This window comes from Eretmochelys imbricata, chromosome 7, assembly GCF_965152235.1.
Source record: "Eretmochelys imbricata isolate rEreImb1 chromosome 7, rEreImb1.hap1, whole genome shotgun sequence".
In the NCBI taxonomy this organism is placed as follows: Eukaryota; Metazoa; Chordata; order Testudines; family Cheloniidae; genus Eretmochelys; species Eretmochelys imbricata.
Window position 1 is genome coordinate 125,402,533 of NC_135578.1, and position 22,784 is coordinate 125,425,316.

Consider the following 22,784-nt stretch of genomic DNA (forward strand, 5'->3'; position numbering starts at 1 on the left):
TTTGGGCTGACCCCCGAGATGTACCGGAGAAGGTTCCGGAGTCAGCGTAAAACGCCTGAGGTCACCTACCTACAACTGGTCAACTGGATGCAGGGGTATGCCCGCAAGTGGACAGCTGGGGCCCAAGCTAAAGAGGACCTGCTTGCCCTAATCGTACTGGAGCAACTGTATGAACAGTGCCCTTCCGACCTGAGGCTGTGGCTGGTGGACAAAAAGCTAGAGAACCCCCAGCACGCAGGGCAGCTGGCCGACGAGTTTGTGAACAGTCGGTCAGGGGTAGCCAGGAGGAGTCCCAAAAGGACAGCCCCCCCCCGATGCAGAGAGAGAGTCACCATGGGGCCTCCCAGCGGGGAAATAGGGAGAACCCCCTCCAAAGGGGAACGCCTGGCGTCGGGCCCCTCCGACCCGCTCGAGGGGACCAACGTGACCTGAGCTGCTATCACTGTGGCCAGAGAGGCCACATACGGTCCCCGTGCCTCGGGCTCAGGGACAAACTGAGCAGACCCAACCAACCCAGGGTTAACTGGGTAGGGACCCAGCTGGACAAGGGGCAGACGACCCAGGAAAGGGGGGCTACCAGTTTACCACCTGCTCAGGAGGGAAGAGTACCCCAGGCCAGCTCCGCCAGAGGGCTGGAGGCTCTGGACTCAGGGTGCTCGGTTTACAGGGTGGGCGCGGGGTTGTCCCTCCGGAGGGAGTGCCTTGTTCCCCTGGAGGTGGATGGGAGGAAGGTCAATGGCTACTGGGATACAGGCGCGGAGGTGACGCTGGCCCGGCCTGAGGTGGTGGCCCCAGATCGGGTGGTGCCCAACACCTACCTGACCCTGACAGGGGTGGGCGGGACCCCATTCAAGGTGCCTGTGGCAAGGGTACACCTGAAATGGGGGGCCAAGGAGGGCCCCAAGGTTGTGGGGGTGCACCACCATTTGCCCACTGAGGTTTTGATGAGGGGAGACCTAGAGGACTGGCCAAGCAAACCCCAGACCGCCCTGGTTGTGACCCGTAGCCAGAGCCGGCGAGGGGCACTGCACCCTGACCTTGGGGAGGGTACCACACCGGAGGCGCAGGACCCTTCCCTGGTGGGGAGGGAGCGCCGAGGGGCACGGCTCAGAGAGGCTGTGGCCTCAGACCTGGCCGATGAGAGGGAACCGGGCCCCATCCCTTCTCCAGCTGCTGAGTTCCAGGCTGAGTTGAGGAAAGATCCCTCCTTGCGGAAGCTCAGGGACCTGGCCGACCTCAGTGTGTGACGGACCATGAGGAGAGGCTGCCAGGAGAGGTTCCTGTGGGAGAAGGGGTTCCTGTACTGAGAATGGGCTCCCCCAGGGGAAGTGGAGTCCTGTGGGATCAGGAGGCAGCTGGTGGTCCCCCAGAAGTATGGCCGCAAGCTACCGTACCTGGCCCATGACATCCCCCTCGCAGGGCACCAGGGAATCCGGCGCACCCGGCAGAGGTTGCTACAGAACTTTTACTGCCCCGGGGTCTTTACCACGGTCTGGCAGTATTGCCGATCCTGTGACCCCTGTCAGAGGGTGGGGAAGGCCCGGGACAAGGGGAAAGGCTCCTCTATGATGGGCTTTGAGACCTTTGCCCATCATAGAGGAGCCTTTCCAGAAGGTGGCCAAGGACATAGTGGGACCTCTCAGCAAGACGACCCAGTCGGGGAAGAAATACGTTCTGGTGGTGGTAGATTTTGCCACCCACTACCCCGAGGCAGTGCCCTTAGCTTCCATTGAAGCAGACACCGTGGCAGATGCGCTCCTGACCATTTTCAGCCAAGTGGGGTTTCCCAAGGAAGTCTTGACAGACCAAGGCTCCAACTTCACGTCGGCCCTGCTCCGGTGCTTGTGGGAGAAATGTGGGGTCCGGCACAACTGGGCCTCAGCTTATCACCCCCAGTCCAATGGGCTGGTGGAGAGGTTTAACGGGATGCTAAAGATGATGCTGAAAACCTTTAGGAACCAGCACCCGCAGGGCTGGGACAAGTACTTACCTCACCTGCTGTTCGTGTACAGGGAGGTGCCCCAGGAGTCTACCGGATTTTTGCCTTTCGAACTGTTATATGGAAGGAGGGTGAGGGGCCCCCTGGACCTGATGAGAGACGAGTGGGAAGGGAAGGCCACTCCCGATGGAGAGTCAGTGGTGGAGTATGTCCTGATCTTCCGAGAGAGACTGGCTGAACTCAAGGGCCTGGCCAGGGAGAATCTGACCAGAGCCCAGAAGAAGCAGAAGGTCTGGTATGACCGCACACCACGGGCCCGTGCCTACGCCACCGGGGATCAGGTGATTGTTCTCATCCCCGTGAGAAAGAACAAACTACAGGCCGCCTGGGAGGGCCCTTTCAAGGTTTTCAAGCAGCTCAATGAGGTAAACTATGTGGTGGAGCTGTCGAACCGGGCACACCACCGCGGGTGTACCATGTGAATATGATGAAGCCATATTATGCCAGGGAGAATGTGGTGTTGGCCGTGTGTGGACAGTGGGAGGAGCAGGGAGATGACCCTTTAGTAGATCTATTCCCTGGGACCAGAGCTGGTTCCCCCCTGGAAACAATTCCCCTCTCGGATCAGCTAACCGCTGCCCAGCAAGCTGAGATCAGGGGGGTGCTGCATCTGTACCGACAGCTGTTTTCCAACCAGCCTGGACGCACTAATCTGACTGTCCACCGGGTGCAGACAGGGTTGCACCCGCCGATAAGATGCTCCCCTTTCTGAGTCACAGGGAAAACTGCTCAGGACCTGGAAAGAGAGGTCCGGGACATGCTGGCTTTGGGGGTGATTCAGCCATCTGCCAGCCCTTGGGCCTCACCAGTGGTGCAGGTCCCCAAAAAGGACGGGTCGATCCGGTTCTATGTGGACTTTCAGAAGCGCAATGCCATCACTGTACCTGATGCCTAACCCATGCCCAGATCTGATGAGCTCCTAGACAAGCTGGGAGGAGCTCGGTACCTTACCACCATGGACCTTACAAAGGGCTACTGGCAAGTGCTGCTGGATGCAGATGCCCGGCTGAAATTGGCCTTTATCACCCCTCTGGGGCTCTAGGAGTTCCTGACCCTGCCTTTCGGCCTCAAGGGAGCGCCGGCCACCTTCCAGCGCCTAGTGGATCAGCTGCTGAGGGGGATGGAGAGTTTTGCCGTGGCGTATATTGATGACATCTGTGTCTTTAGCCAGACCTGGGAGGACCACGTGTCCCAGGTTAGACAAGTGCTGGACCGACTCCAGGGGGCTGGGCTGACTGTAAAAGCGGAGAAGTGCAAGGTGGGGATGGCTAAAGTATCTTACCTGGGCCATCGGGTGGGGAGCGGCCGCCTAAAGCCGGAACCAGCCAAGGTGGAGGTGATCAGAGACTGGCCCGCTCCCCACACCAAAAAGCAGGTCCAAGCCTTTATTGGGATGGCAGGACACTACCGAAGATTTAAGCCCCACTTTAGTGCCATAGCCACCCCCATCACTGAGCTATGCAAGAAGGGGAAGCCAGACAAGGTGGTCTGGACTGAGCAGTGCCAGGAGGCTTTCCGGGCGCTGAAGGAGGCTCTGGTCAGTGGCCCAGTCCTGGCAAACCCAGACTTTGACAAGCCCTTTGTGGTGTTCACCGACGCCTCAGACACGGGACTGGGGGCGGTGTTAATGCAGGAGGATGAAAAGGGGGAGAGACACCCCATCGTGTACCTGAGCAAGAAGTTGCTACCCCGGGAGCAACACTACGCGGCCATCGAGAAGGAGTGCCTGGCCATGGTGTGGGCCCTCAAGAAACTAGAGCCCTATCTCTTCGGGAAACACTTCACCATGTACACCGACCACTCTCCCGTGACCTGGCTACACCAGATGAAAGGAGCCAACGCCAAGCTCCTGAGATGGAGCCTGCTCCTGCAGGATTACGACATGGACGTGGTCCACGTGAAGGGAAGTGCCAATATGATAGCAGATGCGTTGTCCCAGAGAGGGGGCCCTGAACTTCCCAGGTCACTGGTGTGACGAAGTGGGACTGTTCTTAATGTTTCCTCTGAATAGTGTGGGGGTGCCTCAGGTTCCCCTATGCAGTTCTTAAGTATCTAGGTGGTGGGGTAAGGGACTATGATCACTGCAGAGCCCTAGAGGGCAGGTGTGTGCAGGGGTCTGGACACAGAGAATGGCCGACACCCTGTTTCCTGGCCACTGATGGCCTGGACCCTTCCCCCCTGCAAGGTGAGAGCTGAAGGGTTGGAGAACAAAGGAATCAGGTGACCTCCTGGCCCGGGAAAGGGACAAAGCCCAGAGGAGGAGGGGCTGGAGGGAGTTTCAGTTTGGGGCTGGCTGGGACATGGAGTGAAGGGCAGACATGGTTGTCTGGCTCACTGCCCCCCAAAATGGACCCAGCTGAGGGGTCCGGTTCTCTGCACCTACAAGCTCTGTGTTAGACCATGTTCCTGTCGTCTAATAAACCTTCTGTGTTACTGGTTGGCTGAGAGTCACGTCTGACTGCAAAGTCGGGGGGGCAGGACCCTCTGGCTTCCCCAGGAGCCCACCTGGGCGGACTCGCTGTGGGAGGCGCACGGAGGGGCAGAGGATGCCGAGTGCTCGGAGGTCAGACCCAGGAAGGTGGAAGCCGGAGGAGCTGTGTGCCCTGCAGACAGGCTGCTCCCAGAAAGGAGACTTCCCCTGAGTCCTGACTGGCTTTGTTGGGAGCAGCTCCAGAGCATCGCTGGGGACTCCGTGACAGTATGTTATCATCCCCTTTAGACGCTTTGAAAGGGTGTGTATTAATGTTTCAATTTCAATGTCCAACCAATCACTAAACTGGCAACACTGCATGTAACTAGTTCACAAACTGGGGGAGGGGGTGTACTGAAAGTCGAGGGGGTGCAGGGAAATCCCTGCCTTGAGGCCTGGCCCGATTCTCACCGTGTGTCCCCCCCCAGGCCGTGGCAGCGAGCGGGTCCGTGGGGCCGCACCCGCCTTTGGGGACACCCAGCGCCCGCGGAGCCGGCCCGGGGCTGGCTGACGGACCGCGGGCGCAGGCCGGACGCCGCTGCACCGGCGGCGGGGCTCGGGCCGCCCGCTCCCCGCCCCGCACGTGGGCCCGGCTCCCCCCCCGCTGCAGCGTGACGCGCGGCGGGGGCGCTGCGGGCTGCGGAGCGCCATGGCGGTGCAGGCGGGCGGCCGGGGCCGGGGCGCCGCGCTGCTGCTCCTCTTCTGGCTTGCGCGCCGCCCGCCCGCCGGGGCCGCCTGGCTGCTGGGGCTGCGGCCCGAGGACACGGCCCCGGGCCGGGTCTCGCTGGAGGCCGGCGCGCTGGGGGCGGTGGAGGGAGCCAGCTTCCTGCTGCGCGTCTTCTTCCAGCCGCCGCCCGAGGCGAACCGCAGCCGCGCGCCCTCCGGGGCGGAGAGCGCGCCCCGCCTGGCCTTCGTGGAGGAGCCGCCGCCGGCGGGAGCGGGCCAGGCGCCCGGGGAGCGCTGCCCGCGGCAGAGCGCCGGGGCCTCGGACGTGGAGGTGCTGGGCCCGCTGCAGCCGGGCGGCTCGGCCGGCTCCGCCCTGGTGCGGGTGCGGGTGCGGGCGCCGCGCAAGGGGGAGCCCGGGGCCGGCCCGCGGGGGCGGCTCTTCTCGCTCTGCGCCTGGGACGGGCGCGCCTGGCAGCACCACGGCGCGGCGGGCGGCTTCCTGCTGCGGGTGCGGCCGGCGGCGCGGGAGCCCTGGCTGCTCGGGCCGCTGCCGGAGGCGGGCTGGCTGCGGGCCCTGGGGGCGCTGCTGCTGCTGGGGCTGTCGGCGCTGTTCAGCGGCCTGCGCCTGGCGCTGCTGGCGCTGGACCCGCTGGAGCTCCGCGTGCTGCGCAACAGCGGCTCGGCGGCGGAGCAGGAACAGGCGCGCCGCGTCCAGGCCGTGCGGGGCCACGGCGGCACCTACCTGCTCTGCACCCTGCTGCTAGGCCAGGCCGGGGCCAACGCGGCGCTGGCCGGCTGGCTGTGCGCATCCCTGCCCGGCCAGGGCCCGGCGCTGGCCGGCTGCGTGCAGGGCGTCCCCTGGCTGCCCGTGCTGCTCTGCACCGGGGCCGTGTTCCTGGGCGGCGAGGTGCTGCCCTACTCGGTGTGCTCCCGGCACGGGCTGGCCATCGCCTCGCACACGCTCTGCCTCACCCGCCTGCTGATGGCCGCCGCCTTCCCCCTCTGCTACCCGCTGAGCCGCCTGCTGGACTGGGCGCTGCGCCAGGAGCTCAGCACCTTCTCCACGCGCGAGCGCCTGCTGGAGACGCTGCGCGCCGCCGACCCGCACAGCGACCTGGTGCGGGAGGAGCTGGCCATGGTGCAGGGCGCGCTGGAGCTGCGCACCAAGGTGGTGGAGGACGTGCTCACCCCGCTGGCCGACTGCTTTATGCTGCGCTCCGACGCCGTGCTGGACTTCGCCACCGTCTCCGAGATCCTGCGCTCCGGCTACACCCGCATCCCGGTCTACGAGGGCGACCGGCGGGACAACATCGTGGACCTGCTCTTCGTCAAAGACCTGGCCTTCGTGGACCCGGACGACTGCACCCCGCTGCAGACCGTCACCCGCTTCTACCGCCGGCCGCTGCACTGGGTCTTCAGCGACAGCCGCCTGGACACGCTGCTGGAGGAGTTCAAGAAGGGTGAGGGCGCCGGCACCCCCGGTTCTGTCCTCCGGCCACGCACCCCCAGGCTCCGCTCCCGCCGGCCAGCCCCGCCCGTGCGCTCCGGGTCCATGCACCCTCCTGCGGGGCTCGGTATCTCCCTGTCCCTGCCTCCACCCGGCCGTACACCCACGGCAGCCACCGCCTTCCCTTTGCATGCCCGTGGCCGGGCTGCCTCTGGCGCACCCCGTGCCAGCTTGCGCCTCCCCGACCGCCTCCTGCTCCCCCAGGCCCGTGCGTGCGGGGCAGCTTCTCCCGGCGGGCTGAGCTCAGGGGGTCCGGGCAAGGAGCGGGGGCCCTCCGGGAATGGGGCTGGGATGCCCGGATAGGCTGCCCAGGAGCTGGGCGGGAAGGGGGCTCCTGGGCCCTTTGCGCCCTGCTTGGCCCCGGCGTGCGCCCGCTGGCTGCGCGCAGCTCTCGGTGGCGGGGGGTGTCTGGCTCACGGCGGCACGCAGCAGCTCTGCAGCCTGCGGGGACTCCACTCGGGCGCCCTATATGGGCCCGGGGCGGGGTCCGGCTGCCCGGCTGCTTTTGACCCCGAAGCTCATTGCGAAGCGCTGAGGGGGCGCAGCGCCGGAACGAGCCGCCCCTGCGGCTCAGGCGGGCACAGTTCACACACCCGCCCCGGGGAGCGGCGGACTCGCGCGGCTGGTGCTTTCCGCACGGAGCTGCTCAGCATTGGCCCCTCTGCGCGCAGGCTGGGCGGGGTGAGGCAGGCAGCAAGCGGGCGTGGAGCTGGGCTGAGCCAGCGGCAGCGGCTGAGATCTGCCAGCCTCCCTGGCAATTAACCAGCATCGGTTCTTTCCCCCGAGCTGAGTGACAGCGGCAGGGAGTGCGCGGAGACGGGGCCAGGGCTCAATCCTGGCCGTGCCACTCATTTGGGACGGTCGCTGCTGGTCTGTGGAATGGGGACAGACACTTAGCCCCAGGGCCGGGTGCGGGAGGGTTAGTTAACATGCACGGGGTGTGTTCAAAGGCTGGTGCTTTGAATCAATTTAACAGAGTGGCTGGAGGTGAGGTGCCTGAGGCTCCAACCTTGTTTGGGGGGTTTAAAGTTACTTTTATCCCTTCTTGCTGGTGAAAACTGACTAAAACTGCTGTCAAATGAACAACATAAGCAAAGGAGGGCTGTCCAGTGATTACAAAAATAATCACAACTAATCGTGTGAATAAAAAAAATCGCAATTAATCATGCGATTATCATGCTTTTAAAGAATAATAGAATACGATTTAATACCTTTTGAGTTTTCTACTTTTTCAAATATATTGATTTCAATGACAACGCAGAATATAAAGCGTACAGTGCTCACTTGATATTTTTTATTACAAATATTTGTACTGTGAAAAAAATAGTATTTTTCAATTCACCTCATACAAGCACTGTAGGGCAATCTCTGTATCATGAAAGTTGAACTTACAAAGGTAGAATTCTGCATTCAAAAATAGAACAATGTAAAACTTTAGAGCCTACAGGTCCACTCAGTCCTACTTGAGCCAATCGCTCAGACAAATAAGTTTGGTTACAATTTGCAGGAGATAGTGGGGCCCACTTCTTGTTTGCAATGTCACCTGAAAGTGAGAACAGGAGTTCGCATGGCATTTTTGTAGCCGGTGTTACAAGGTATTCACACGTGCCAGATATGCTAAACGTTCTTATGCCCCTTCATGCTTCAACCACCATTCCAGAGGACATGCTTCCATGCTGATGACAGGTTCTGCTCGATAACGATCCAAAGCAGTGTGGACCGATGCATGTTCGTTTTCATCATCTGAGTCAGATGCCACCAGCAGAAGGTTGATTTTTTTTTCTGGTGGTTCGGGTTCTGTAGTTTCCGCATCTGAGTGTGGCTCTTTTCAGACTTCTGAAAACACCTCGGCCCTCTCAGATTTTGGACAGCACTTCAGATTCTTAAACCTTGGGTAGAGTGCTGTAGCTATTTTTAGAAATCTGACATTGGTACCTTCTTTGCCTTTTGTGAAATCTGCAGGGAAAGTGTTTGTGAAATGCACAATATGTGCTTGGTCATCATTCGAGACTGCCGTAACATGAAATATATGGCAGAAGGCGGGCAAAACAGATCAAAAAGGAGTTCAGTCACAAATTTAATTAACACATTATTTTTTTAACGCGCATCATCAGCATGGATGCATGTCCTCTGGAATGGTGGCTGAAGCATGAAGGGGCATACAAATGTTTCGCATATCTGGCACGTGAATACCTTATAACACCGGCTACAAAAGTGCCATGTGAACACCTGTTCTCACTTTCAGGTGATGTAAATAAGAAGCGGGCAGCATTATCTCCTGGAAATGTAAACAAACTTGTCTGAGCAATTGGCTGAACAAGAAGTAGGACTGAGTGGACTTGTAGGCGCTAAAGTTTTACATTGTTTTGTTTTTGAGTGCAGTTATGTAACAAAAAAAATCTACATTTGTAAGTTACACTTTCACGGTAAAGAGATTGCACTACAGTACTTGTATGAGGTAAATTGAAAAATACAATTTTTTATATTTACAGTGAAAATATTTGTAATAAAACATAATATAAAGTGAGCACTGTACACTTTGTATTCTGTGTTGTAATAGAAATCAGTATATTTGAAAATGTAGAAAAACATCCACAAATGTTTAATAATTTCAGTTGGTATTTTATTGTTTAACAGTGTGATTAATTGTGATTAATTTTTTTATTCGCGATTAATTTTTTGAGTTAATCGCGTGAGTTAACTGCGATTAATCGACAGCCCTAAAACAAAACGAAACAGTAGAAACATCAGTCTGTTCTTTTTCAGTTGCAATAAGCTTGAGTTTTACTGGTTTTTCAAGTAGGCACATAACTTTAAGGATAGGTTGTTGGATTTTGATTTTTTTTTTTTTTTTGAGTCAAAGTTGTGTTGTAAGCACCTGATAGAGTAATGTTTGCAATGCCATCCAGTGGGGTGTTTCAGCAAAGCGAGTAAATTAGCCTATACCACCTGTCCCAACCCATCCCACCTCCTTCCTGCACACCAGATCTAGATGAAAATGTAACAGATGTTAGGGGTCAGTCCTAGGTCTGGTACTATTCAGTATTTTCATTAATGACTGATAAGGAAGTGGAGAGTTTGCTTATAAAATTTTGAGGATAGCACTAGACTGGGAAGGGTCTGTGACGAAGTGGGACTGTTCTTAGTGTTTTCTCCTTCTCCTCCAGTTCATGCTGACACTGCTTTTCCCACTCCTGATGCTGCTTTTCCCGCTCTTCCTGCTCCTCCTGCAGTTCCCGCTGCCTGAGCTCCAACTCTCTCAGTTTTAGCTCCTTCTCCCATTGCAGCTGTCTCAGATCCAGCGATGGGGAGCTCTGCCAGGAGGATCCCCTGCTGGCCACAGGGGACATAGTGCCCTCAGTATTCGCTGGGCTCCTCCCGGCCCTTCCCCTAGGCATAGGTAGGAAAGGTCTCGGGAAGCCCTCAGCAGCCGCCTGATCGCTCCCCGCTGGGACAGACACCGGTGCCCGCGCTGCATCTGCCAGGCTGCTTCCCTCAGAGACAGGGATCAGTTCGTTCCAGCGATCTCCCTCGTCCAGCTGGGCAATCAGCTGTTCTTTGGTGAGCCTCCCAATGCGCAGCCCCCTCTGCTTGCACAGCTCCGCCAGGTCGCTCTTAAGGTGCTTGCTATACATCTCCTTGCTGGCCACTCATAGGCCTGTGTGCTCGCCGCTCCCCACGGTCTCCAGGGAGAATCCCTCGTGTGCCAGCCCTTCTTGAGGTCACCATCTCTTTGCCAGGGTTGAGCTGCAGACTCCTCCGCCCCTGGGACTGCTCACTGCAATCCCCCAGGGGACCCTGTTACTGCAAAAGTCCTTCTCTCGTCACACACTCCCAGGGGTTAACCGACCCCCCGAAACCGCTCCTCTCTGAGCCTTCAGCACGCCTGGTCCTCATCCATCCCCCTTTGTTTTACTGCTCCCCAGTCACTTACTGCAGGAAGCACCATCCATGGGGTGCAGTAGATCCCACCACTGCCACCAGTTGTAACAAAGTGTGGGGGAGTCCGGGCCCTGCACCCCCCTTCCTGAGATTCACCGTGACTCTCCGCCAGCCAGTAAAACGGAAGGTTTATTGGACAATAGCAACACAGTCTAAAATCGAGCTTATGGGTACAACCAGGACCCCTCAGTCAAGTCCTTCTGGGGGGCAGGAAGCTTAGACCCCAGCCTTGGGATTCCCTGCGGTCGATCACCCAGCCCGAAACTGAAAAACTCTCCAGCCCCTCCTCCTCTGGGCTTTGTCCCTTTCCCAGGCCAGGAGGTCACCTGATTCCTTTGTTCTCCAACCCTTTAGCTCTCACCTTGCAGGGGGGGAAGGGCCAGGCCATCAGTTGCCAGGAAACAGGGTGTCGGCCATCCTCTGTGTCCAGAGCCCTGCACACACCTGCCCTCTAGGGCTCTGCAATGACCTTATCCCACCACCTAGAGACTTAAGAACTGCATAGGGGAAACTGAGGCACCCCCACAATATTCAGAGAAAACATTAAGAACAGTCCCACTTCGTCACAGGGTCACAGACACTTTGCAGGACAGGGTTATAATTCAAAGCTACCTTGACATATAGGAGAATTGATGTGAAATCAATAAGATGAAATTCAATAAAGACTAGAACAAAGTACTTAACTTTGGAAGGAAAAATCAAATGCACAACTACAAAATTGGAAATAACTGGTACTACAGATGAAATCTGGGTGTTATAGTGGATCACAAATGGAATACAAGCCAACAATGTGATGCAATTGCAAAAAAAAAAACCAACCAAGCAACATATCATTCAGGGGTGTCTTTACAGAAGTGTTGTATGTAAGATACAGGTCATTGTTCTACTCTGGTTGGCACTGAAGCGGCCTCAACTGGAGTACCATGTCCAATTCTGGGGTACCACACTTGAGGAAAAATGTGGATAAATTGGAGGGAGTCCAGAAAAGAGTAATAAAATTGATAGAAAGTTTAGAAATCCTGACCTATGAGGAAAGGTTAAAAAAATCAGGAGTGTTTAGTCTTGAGAAAAGAAGACTGAGGCTTTGTCTACACTGGCAATTCATCGGCAAAATGTTTGTCATTCAGGGGTATTAAAAAAAACAACACCCACCCAAACAACAAAAAGTTTTACCGATGAAAAGCGCCGGTGTGAACAGCGCTTTGTCAGCAGGAGAGCTCTTTCCTGCCGACAAACACCAGCTACACTACGTGCCTTTTAGTGGCATAGCGGCATAGCCGGGGGGGGGGGGGGGGGGGGAATACCTGAGAACCGTCTTTGAATCTGTTAAAAGCTGTTTTAAAGAGGACAGGGATCAGTTGTCTTCCATGTCCACTGAAGGTCAAGAAGTAAGGGGCTCAATCTTCACAAGAGAGATTTAGGTTAGATATTAGGAAAATCTTTAACTATAAACAAACTAGAGAAATTTAGCCTAGACAAATCTACTGTAAAGTTATGGAAAACCATACTCAGGGAGCAGTTATCAATGGTTTACAATCAAGCTGGAAGGGCATATTAAGTGGAGTCCCTCAGGGATCTTTCAGTATCTTCATAAATGATTTGGATAACGGCAGAGAGAGTACATGTATAAAGTTTGTGGACCGTACCAAGCTGGGAGCTGTTGCAAGTGCTTTTGGAGGATAGGATTAGAATTCAAAATGACCTTGACAAACTGGAGAAATGATCTGAAATAAATAGGATGAAATTCAATAAGGACAAATGCAAAGAAGGAATAATCAGTTGCACAAATACAAAATAGGAAGTGACTGCCTAGGAATGTAGTGATGCATCTGATGAGGTGAGCTGTAGCTCACGAAAGCTCATGCTCAAATAAATTGGTTAGTCTCTAAGGTGCCGCAAGTTCTCCTTTTCTTTTTGCCTAGGAAGTGTGAATGAGCCACTTCCCCTTGAATGGTCCAGTAGAATGTGTGTGAGCTACTGAGGGTAACCTATCTGTTTGATCTTGTGTTAAGCTGTGACACCGATTTCCTTTCCCAGACCGGAGGAAGAGCTCTGTCATAAGGGACTGGGGTGTAGGTGGCATGGCCTAGTGGTCACAGCTGGGCTGAGGTCTGCCCGCCAGGGACAGGAGTGGGAGGAATCACAAGGCCAGGTCCCATAAACAAGAATCAGGGTCAGGCTGGAATCAGAGAATCAGGAGAAGAGGCAAACCTGTGGGATCAAAGTGCAGTCAAAGTCTGTGGGATTGATCAGACAACTTCTTGGGGCAACCCCTGGGATTAAGTAGGGGAACTTGGCCAATCAGAGGGCTGCAGGGTGCTGCTACTCTTGGCTACTATTTGGCCCTGCCTCCACACAGGGGGCTGAACTAGATGACCTTTCCTGCTCTATGTGTCTATGGTTCTGTGATTGCATTAGGATAACACAGGATGCATATGCACTATGGTGCTCACGTGTTCTGTTTGTTGCATAGCAGAGTTCATGACTGTGCTCTGCTACTGAGGATAACTACAGTACATTGGAACCCTCTTTGCCTGGGTGAAAGTTGAGCTTGGCAGCAAGAAGGGGGGAAAGGAACAAAACAGAACTGGTGCTGTGTAGAAGTTTACATGAGTGTTTGTAAGATGACTTACCACAAGCTGTACCTTCTGCTGAAATTCTGACATTATTGATCATGGCAGAGGCTGCCTGCAGCTTTAAAGAGGCTAGGAACTGTTGTGCAGCAGGTTTGCTCTTCCAGCAATATTCCTAGGCTTTTGTTTCCTCCCTAGTTAGAACTGTCAGATTCTCTGCTATGCAGTAGTCCCACACATCTAGCTCATGGGCTTTGTACTGCAGCGGGTGGATCCTGCTCTTTAGGAAATGTCTACAGTGATGACATGTTGCATTCCATAAATAAAGTTGGAAGCTGGGAATGACCAGGCTCCATCAGTGCCTGAGGCCTCCTTGCAGTCAGAGGAAACTGATCATGAGAGAGTTGCTCATGAGGTCCTTGCTGAAGGCTGTGCAGGAGAAAGCTATTCCCCAATACCATTTTCCTGCCAATGTGACCGTAGAGGGAAGCATTTCTTCTCCACCTCAGATGATGAGCAATAGGACATGCTGCAGTTATCCCAATAGTACAGCATTTTATCCACACACTGGGCTCAGAGGCTTGCACACATAATTGTTTCCACTCTCTGGAATGACAGCTGGATGGATTCTGCTTGACAAAGCATCCAAATTATCACCCTCTTGGTGGGAATTAATGGAAAGTTTGGCTTCTTTAATTTCCAGGTGTGCTCATAGAATCATAGGACTGGAAGGGACCTCGAGAGTTCATCTAGTCCAGTCCTCTGCACTCATGGCAGGACTAAGTATTATCTAGACCATCCCTGACAGGTGTGTGTCCAACCTGCTCTTAAAAAATCCCCAATGATGGAGATTCCACAGCCTCCCTAGGCAATTTATTCCAGTGCTTAACCACCCTGACAATTAGGAAGTTTTTCCTAATGTCCAACCTAAACCTCCCTTGCTGCAATTTAAGCCCATTGCTTCTTGTCCTATCCTCAGAGGTCAAGAACAACTATTCTTCTCCCTCTTCCTTGTAACAACCTTTTATGTACCTGAAAACTGTTCTCATGTCCCCTCTCAGTCTTCTCTTCTCCAGACTAAACAAACCCAGTTTTTTCAATCTTCCCTCATAGGTCATGTTTTCTAGACCTTTAATCATTTTTGTTGCTCTTCTCTGGACTTTCTCCAATTTGTCCACATCTTTCCTGAAATGTGGCACCCAGGACTGAACACAATACTCCAGTTGAGGCCTAATCAGGGCGGAGTAGAGGGGAAGAATTACTTCTCGTTTCTTGCTTATAACACTCCTGCTATACATCCCAGAATGACGTTTGCTTTTTTTGCAATAGTGGTACATTATTGACTCATCTTTAACTTGTGGTCCACTATGACCCCCAGATCTCTTTCCGCAGTACTCCTTCCTAAGCCGTCATTTCCCATTTTGTATGTGTGCAACTGATTGTTCCTTCCTAAGTGGAGTACTTTGCATTTGTCCTTACTGAATTTCATCCTATTTACTTCAGACCATTTCTCCAGTTTGTCCAGATCATTTTTAATTTTAATCCTATCCTCCAAAGCACTTGCAATCTCTCGCATCTTAGTATCATCCACAAACTTTATAAGTGTACTCTCTATTGATGAAGATATTGAACAGAACTGGACCCAGAACCGATCCCTGTGGGAGCCCACTCATTATGCCTTTCCAGCATGAATGTGAATCACGGATAACTATTCTCTGGGAGCAATTTTCCAACCAGTTATGCACCCACCTTATAGTAGCTCCATCTAGGTTGCATTTCCCTCGTTTGTTTATGAGGTCATACGAGACAGTATCAAAAGCTTTACTAAAGTCAAGATATACCATGTCTACCGCTTCCCCCCTATCCACAAGGTTTGTTACCCTGTCAAAGAAATCTATCAGGTTAGTTTGACATGATTTGTTCTTGACAAATCCATGCTCACTATTATTTATCACCTTATTATCTTCTAGATGTTTCAAAATTGATTGCTTAATTATTTGCTCCGTTATCTTTCCGGGTACAGAAGTTAAGCTGACTGGTCTGTAATTCCCTGGGTTGTCCTTATTTCCCTTGTTATAGATGTGCACTATATTTTCTCCTTTCCAGTCTTCTGGAACCTCTCCCATCTTCCATGACTTGTCAAAGATAATCGCTAATGGCTCAGATATCTCCTCAGTCAGCAACTTGAGTATTCTAGGATGCATTTCATCAGGCCCTGGTGACTTGAAGACATCTAATTTGTCTAAGTAATTTTTAACTTGTTCTTTCCCTATTTTAGCCTCTGATCCTACCTCATTTTCACTGGAATTCACTATGTTAGACGTCCAATCACCACCAACCTATAGACGTCCAATCACCACCAACCTACTTGGTGAATACCAAAACAAAGAAGTCATTAAGTACCTCTGCCATTTCCACAATTTCTGTTATTATCTCCCCCCCATCATTAACGGGCCTACCCTGTCCTTGATCTTCCTCTTGCTTCTAATGTATTCGTAGGATGTTTTCTTGTAACCTTTTATGTCTCCAGCTAGTTTGATCTCATTTTGTGCCTTGGCCTTTCTAATTTTGTCCCTACATACTTGTGTTATTTGTTTATATTCATCCTTTGTAATTTGATCGAGTTTCCACTTTTTGTAGGACTCTTTTTTGAGTTTTAGATCGTTGAAGATCTCCTGCTTAAACCAGGGTGGTCTCTGGCCAGACTTCCTGTCTTTCCTACGCAGTGGGATAGTTTGCTCTTGTGCTCTTAATAAGTCTCTTTGAAAAACTGCCAGCTATTGTTTTTCCCCTTAGAATCATAGAATCATAGAATATCAGGGTTGGAAGGGACCTCAGGAGGTCATCTAGTCCAACCCCCTGCTCAAAGCAGGACCAATCCCCAATTAAATCATCCCAGCCAGGGCTTTGTCAAGCCTGACCTTAAAAACATCTAAGGAAGGAGATTCCACCACCTCCCTAGGCAACGCATTCCAGTGTTTCACCACTCTCCTAGTGAAAAAGTTTTTCCTAATATCCAACCTGAACCTCCCCCACTGCAACTTGAGACCATTACTCCTTGTCCTGTCCTCTTCCACTGAGAATAGTCTAGAACCATCCTCTCTGGAACTACCTCTCAGGTAGTTGAAAGCAGCTATCAAATCCCCCCTCGTTCTTCTCTTTTGCAGACTAAACAATCCCAGTTCCCTCAGCCTCTCCTCATAACTCATGTGTTCCAGACCCCTAATCATTTTTGTTGCCCTTCGCTGGACTCTCTCCAATTTATCCACATCCTTCTTGTAGTGTGGGGCCCAAAACTAGACACAGTACTCCAGATGAGGCCTCACCAATGTCGAATAGAGGGGGACGATCACGTCCCTCGATCTGCTCGCTATGCCCCTACTTATACATCCCAAAATGCCATTGGCCTTCTTGGCAACAAGGGCACACTGCTGGCTCATATCCAGCTTCTCGTCCACTGTCACCCCTATGTCCTTTTCCGCAGAACTGCTGCCTAGCCATTCGGTCCCTAGTCTGTAGCTGTGCATTGGGTTCTTCCGTCCTAAGTGCAGGACCCTGCACTTATCCTTATTGAACCTCATCAGATTTCTTTTGGCCCAATCCTCCAATTTGTCTAGGTCCCTCTGTATCCTATCCCTGCCCTCCAGTGTATCTACCACTCCTCCCAGTTTAGTATCATCCGCAAATTTGCTGAGAGTGCAATCCACACCATCCTCCAGATCATTTATGAAGATATTGAACAAAACCGGCCCCAGGACCGACCCCTGGGGCACTCCACTTGACACCGGCTGCCAACTAGACATGGAGCCATTGATCACTACCCGTTGAGCCCGACAATCTAGCCAACTTTCTACCCACCTTATGGTGCATTCATCCAGCCCATACTTCCTTAACTTGCTGACAAGAATACTGTGGGAGACCGTGTCAAAAGCTTCGCTAAAGTCAAGATACAATACATCCACTGCTTTCCCTTCATCCACAGAACTAGTAATCTCATCATAGAAGGCGATTAGATTAGTCAGGCATGACCTTCCCTTGGTGAATCCATGCTGACTGTTCCTGATCACTTTCCTCTCATGTAAGTGCTTCAGGATTGATTCTTTGAGGACCTGCTCCATGATTTTTCCGGGGACTGAAGTGAGGCTGACTGGCCTGTAGTTCCCAGGATCCTCCTTTTTCCCTTTTTTAAAGATTGGCACTACATTAGCCTTTTTCCAGTCATCCGGGACTTCCCCCGTTCGCCACGAGTTTTCAAAGATAATGGCCAATGGCTCTGCAATCACAGCCGCCAGTTCCTTTAGCACTCTCAGATGCAACTCATCCGGCCCCATGGACTTGTACACGTCCAGTTTTTCTAAATAGTCCCTAACCACCTCTTTCTCCACAGAGGGCTGGCCATCTATTCCCCAGGTTGTGATGCCCAGCACAGCAGTCTGGGAGCTGACCTTGTTCGTGAAGACAGAGGCAAAAAAATCATTGAGTACATTAGCTTTTTCCACATCCTCCGTCACTAGGTTGCCTCCCTCATTCATTAAGGGGCCCACACTTTCCTTGGCTTTCTTCTTGTTGCCAACATACCTGAAGAAACCCTTCATGTTACTCTTAACATCTCTCGCTAGCTGCAGCTCCAGGTGCGATTTGGCCCTCCTAATTTCATTCCTACATGCCCGAGCAATATTTTTATACTCTTCCCTGGTCATATGTCCAACCTTCCACTTCTTGTAAGCTTCTTTTTTATGCTTAAGATCTGCTAGGATTTCACCGTTAAGCCAAGCTGGTCGCCTGCCATATTTACTATTCTTTTGACACATCGGGATGGTTTGTCCCTGTAACCTCAACAGGGATTCCTTGAAATACAGCCAGCTCTCCTGGACTCCTTTCCCCTTCATGTTAGTCCCCCAGGGCTTGCTTCCCCCGGGATTTTACCTACCAACTACTTGCATTTGCTAAAGTTTGCCTTCTTGAAATCTATTGTCTTTATTGTGCTGTTCTTCCTCCTACCATTCCTTAGAATCATGAATTCTACTATTTCATGATCACTTTCACCCATGCTGCCTTCCACTTTCAAACTCTCAACCAGTTCCTCCCTATTTGTCAAAATCAAACCTAGAACAGCCTCTCCCCTAGAGCTGTCTCCACCTTCTGAAATAAAAAATTGTCTCCAACATGTTCCAAGAACTTGTTGGAGAATCTGTGCCCCGCTGTGTTGTTTTCCCAGCAGGTGTCTGGGTGTTGAAGTCCCCTATCACCACCCAGTCCCGGGCTTCGGAGGATTTTGTTAGTTGTTTAAAAAAAGCCACATCCACCTCTTCTTCCTGGCTAGCGGGTCTGTAGTAGACCCCGACCATGACATCACCCTTGGTTTGTGCCCCTCCTGTCCTTACCCAGAGCCTCTCAGCAAGTCTGTCTCCTGCTTCCATCTCAACCTCAGTCCAGGTGTGTACGTTTTTAATACCAAAGGCAACACCTCCTCCCTTTTTCCCCTGCCTGTCTTTCCTCAGCAAGCTGTACCCTTCTCTACCAATATTCCAGTCATGCGTATTATTCCACTAGGTCTCTGTCATGCCAACTAGGTCATAGTTGTGTTTATTTACTAGCATTTTGAGTTCTTCCTGCTTATTCCCCATACTTCTCGCATTAGTATATAGACATCTAAGATACCGATTTGATTTCCCCCCCCCCGCCACTTCTGTCTTGTCTCTCCTTTATCCCTGCTAAAACAGCCCATGCTCCCCCCAAATTCTGACCCTTCTCCCAGGTCTCCATGTTTTTTACTTACCTGTGGGCTTTGGTCACCTGCCCCCTTTAAAGCCCTCCTCACTAGGTAAGCCAGTCTGTATCCAAATATACTCTTCCCCTTCCTCGATAGGTGGACCCCATCTCTGCTTAGCAATCCTTCTTCCTGGAACAGCATCCCATGGTCAAGGAAGCCGAAGCCCTCCTGGCGACACCATCCTCACAGCCTGGAGGTGAATGCCAGGCTGCATCTGTCTCTGCCTGGGCCCCTACCCTTGACTGAAGGATCAAAGAGAACTGCACCTGCGCTCCCAACTCCCTCACCCTTACTCCCAGAGCCCTGTAGTCACTTCTGATCTGCTGAGGGTCATACCTCGCAGTATCATTAGTGCCCACAGGGATGAGTAGCATGGGGTCATAGTCAGAGGGCCGGATGATCCTCGACAATCCCTCTGTAACATCTCTGATACGAGCCCCTGGCAGGCAGCATACCTCCCAGGATGCCATGTGTGACGGAGTGGGGAGGATTGACCTGGGGATGTGGCAGGGGAGTTTTACTGGGACGGTCTGCATTGGGGATGGGATAGCAGGGGGTGGCTTCACTGGAGGGATGATACCTCAGCCTGTCACCTGGCCCGAACCCCCCTTCTGGGCTCAGGTGACAGGCTGAGGTATTGTCCCTCTGGTGAAGCCACCCCCTGCTATCCCATCCCAATGCAGACCGTCCCAGTAAAACTCCCCTGCCACATCCCCAGGTCAATCCTCCCCACTCCCTGCTTCGTCACACCATGTCAAGGCGACAAATGAATGCCTCCGTCCCCTTCGGAAGAGAGTCTCCAACCACCACTACCCTTCGTTTCCTCCTGGGAGTGGCGGCTGAGATCCTCCCAGCCTTGGGGGTACATGGCTTCTCCCCCTCCACCTTTGGGGGTGATTCCTCATCACTCGTTGCCAGGGCAGCATATCAGTTTTCCATCACCATGGTGGGTGGGTTGGGAGTAGGGATGGAGCACGGCCTGCTGCCGGAAGTCACCAGCAACGAGTGTCCTCCCTGTGACAGAGCCATATCCTCCTCCGCAGTGGTGTGGCAGCAGTTATCTCTAGCTGGATAGCGTCCTCAGCCATGGATGTCTCCATGTGAATACTCTCGAGGACTTCCTCATGGGCATGGATGCTCCTCAGCCTAGCCACCTCCTCCTGTAGCTCTGCCCCCTGCTTCCTGAGAGATTCCACCAGCAGGCACCTTTCGCACTGGACGGTCCCCCCAGCATGGCTTTCTGAGAGTGGGAAACGCCCGCCACAGTCTCTGCAAGTCCACGCCAGGATCTGGGGGGAGGCCTCCATGGTTCGGTTCGCTGTCTGGACGCCGGCGCAGGTGGAGGAGACAGGAGCAGCGTGGGCACTGGCCATGTGGCCCTTCCTAACCATAGCAACTCTGTTACATCGCCCTCCCACAAACTCCCTCTCAGACTCCCTTGTTGCTGTTTAGTTCCATCTGGAAGTCACTAAGATGCATTCATGTATGTTAGAGTAAGTCTGATAAGCGTGTAAATGCTGAGAATTCCTTATGCCACAATAGAGATGTCTGCTGTTTACTGGGGTGAAGGAATTATCCTCTTGTGGAACAGTGGGAATGAGCATTTCTGGATATTGTAGCGTCAGGTTGCCAAAAAGTGCAAGTTGTATAAAAGTAGCAATAAGATTAGTCAGTGGTCTAATGCAGTTACCCAAACCAGCAAGGTCAAAAGTGAGCTCCTGGCTGACAATATGAGAACCTAACACTATCCAATCAGAAAAGTGGTCCAGTTTTTCAGATCTTCTTTCACCTTGGCAGTTCAACCAGAACTTCCTCTTCATAGAATATCAGAGTTGGAAGGGACCTTAGGAGGTCATCTAGTCCAATCCCCTCTGCTCAAAGTGGGACCAATCCCCAGTTTTTACCACAGATCCCTAAATGGCCCCTCAAGGATTGAACTCACAACCCTGGGTTTAGCAGGCCAATGCTCAAACCACTGTGCTAGCCCTCCCCTCAGCTCCCCTCCCTACCTAATTAAACTAGAAACATCAACAAGGTTGAGGACCACTCAGGTCAAAGTTAATTGCTAAGGATCCAAGTAATACAAAGTTAACTGGTAGTAAGGAGAGGACTGAAATTACTGGTGAACTGGAGGAGAGGGACTGGTTGGGATCATAGAATCATAGAAGATCAAGGTTGGAAGGGACCTCAGGAGGTCATCTAGTCCAACCCCCTGCTCAAAGCAGGACCAATCCACAACTAAATCATCCCAGCCAGGGCTTTGTCAAGCCTGACCTTAAAAATATATAAGGAAGGAGATTCCACCACCTCCCTAGGTAACGCATTCCAGTGCTTCACCACCCTCCTAGAGAAAAAGTTTTTCCTAATATCCAACCTAAACCTCCCCCACTGCAACTTGAGACCATTACTCCTCGTTCTGTCATCAGCTACCACTGAGAACAGTCTAGAGCCATCCTCTTTGGAACCCCCTTTCAGGTAGTTGAAAGCAGCTATCAAATCCCCCCTCATTCTTCTCTTCCGCAGACTAAACATCCCCAGTTCCCTCAGCCTCTCCTCATAAATCACGTGTTTCTGTCCTCTAATCATTTTTGTTGTCCTCCGCTGGACTCTTCCAATTTTTCCACATCCTTCTTGTAGTGTGGGGCCCAAAACTGGACACAGTACTCCAGATGAGGCCTCACCAATGTCGAATAGAGGGGAACGATCACGTCCCTCGATCTGCTGGCAGTGCTCCTACTTATACACCCCAAAATGCCATTGCCTTCTTAGCAACAAGGGCACACTGTTGACTTATATCCAGCTTCTCGTCCACTGTAACCTCTAGGTCCTTTTCTACAGAACTGCTGCCTAGCCATTCGGACCCTAGTCTGTAGCGGTGCATGGGATTCTTCCGTCCTAAGTGCAGGACTCTGCACTTATCCTTGTTGAACCTCATCAGATTTCTTTTGGCCCAGTCTTCTAATTTGTCTGGGTCCCTCTGTATCCTATCCCTACCCTCCAGCATATCTGTTTGTCCTCCCAGTTTAGTGTCATCTGCAAACCTGCTGAGGGTGCAATCCACACCATCCTCCAGATCATTTATGAAGATATTGAACAAAACCGGCCCGAGGACTGACCCTTGGGGCACTCCACTTGATACCGGCTGCCAACTAGACATGGAGCCATTGATCACTACCCGTTGAGCCCGACAATCTAGCCAGCTTTCTATCCACCTTCTAGTCCGTTCATCCAGCCCATACTTCTTTAACTTGCTGGCAAGAATACTGTGGGAGACCGTGTCAAAAGCTTTGCTAAAGTCAAGGAACAACACGTCCACTGCTTTCCCCTCACCCACAGAGCCAGTTATCTCGTCATAGAAGGCAATTAGATTAGTCAGACATGACTTGCCCTTGGTGAATCCATGCTGACTGTTCCTGATCACTTTCCTCTCCTCTAAGTGCTTCAGAATTGATTCCTTGAGGACCTGCTGCATGACTTTTCCAGGGACTGAGGTGAGGCTGACTGGCCTGTAGTTCCCAGGATCCTCCTTCTTCCCTTTTTTAACGATGGGCACTACATGAGCCTTTTTCCAATCATCTGGGACCTCCCCCGATCGCCATGAGTTTTCAAAGATAATGGCCTATGGCTCTGCAATCACATCCGCCAACTCCTTTAGCACTCTCAAATGCAGCGCATCCGGCCCCATGGACTTGTGCTCGTCCAGCTTTTCTAAATAGTCCCGAACCACTTCTTTCTCCACAGAGGGCTGGTCACCTCCTCCCCGTGCTGTGCTGCCCAGTGCAGTAGTCTGGGAGCTGACCTTGTTCGTGAAGACAGACGCAAAAAAAGCATTGAGTACATTAGCTTTTTCCACA

The 22,784-nt window shown here is 52.6% G+C and overlaps 1 protein-coding gene across 1 annotated transcript in view; it reads left to right on the forward strand.

Annotated features, from left to right (window-relative positions):
• The first annotated feature begins 5,118 nt into the window (after positions 1-5,118).
• CNNM1 (cyclin and CBS domain divalent metal cation transport mediator 1) overlaps positions 5,119-22,784 on the forward strand; it is a 60,317-nt gene continuing 42,651 nt past the window's right edge. The window contains exon 1 of the mRNA XM_077821989.1: positions 5,119-6,595. Coding sequence (XP_077678115.1) covers positions 5,119-6,595 — 1,477 coding nt within the window. The remainder of the gene's footprint in view (positions 6,596-22,784) is intronic.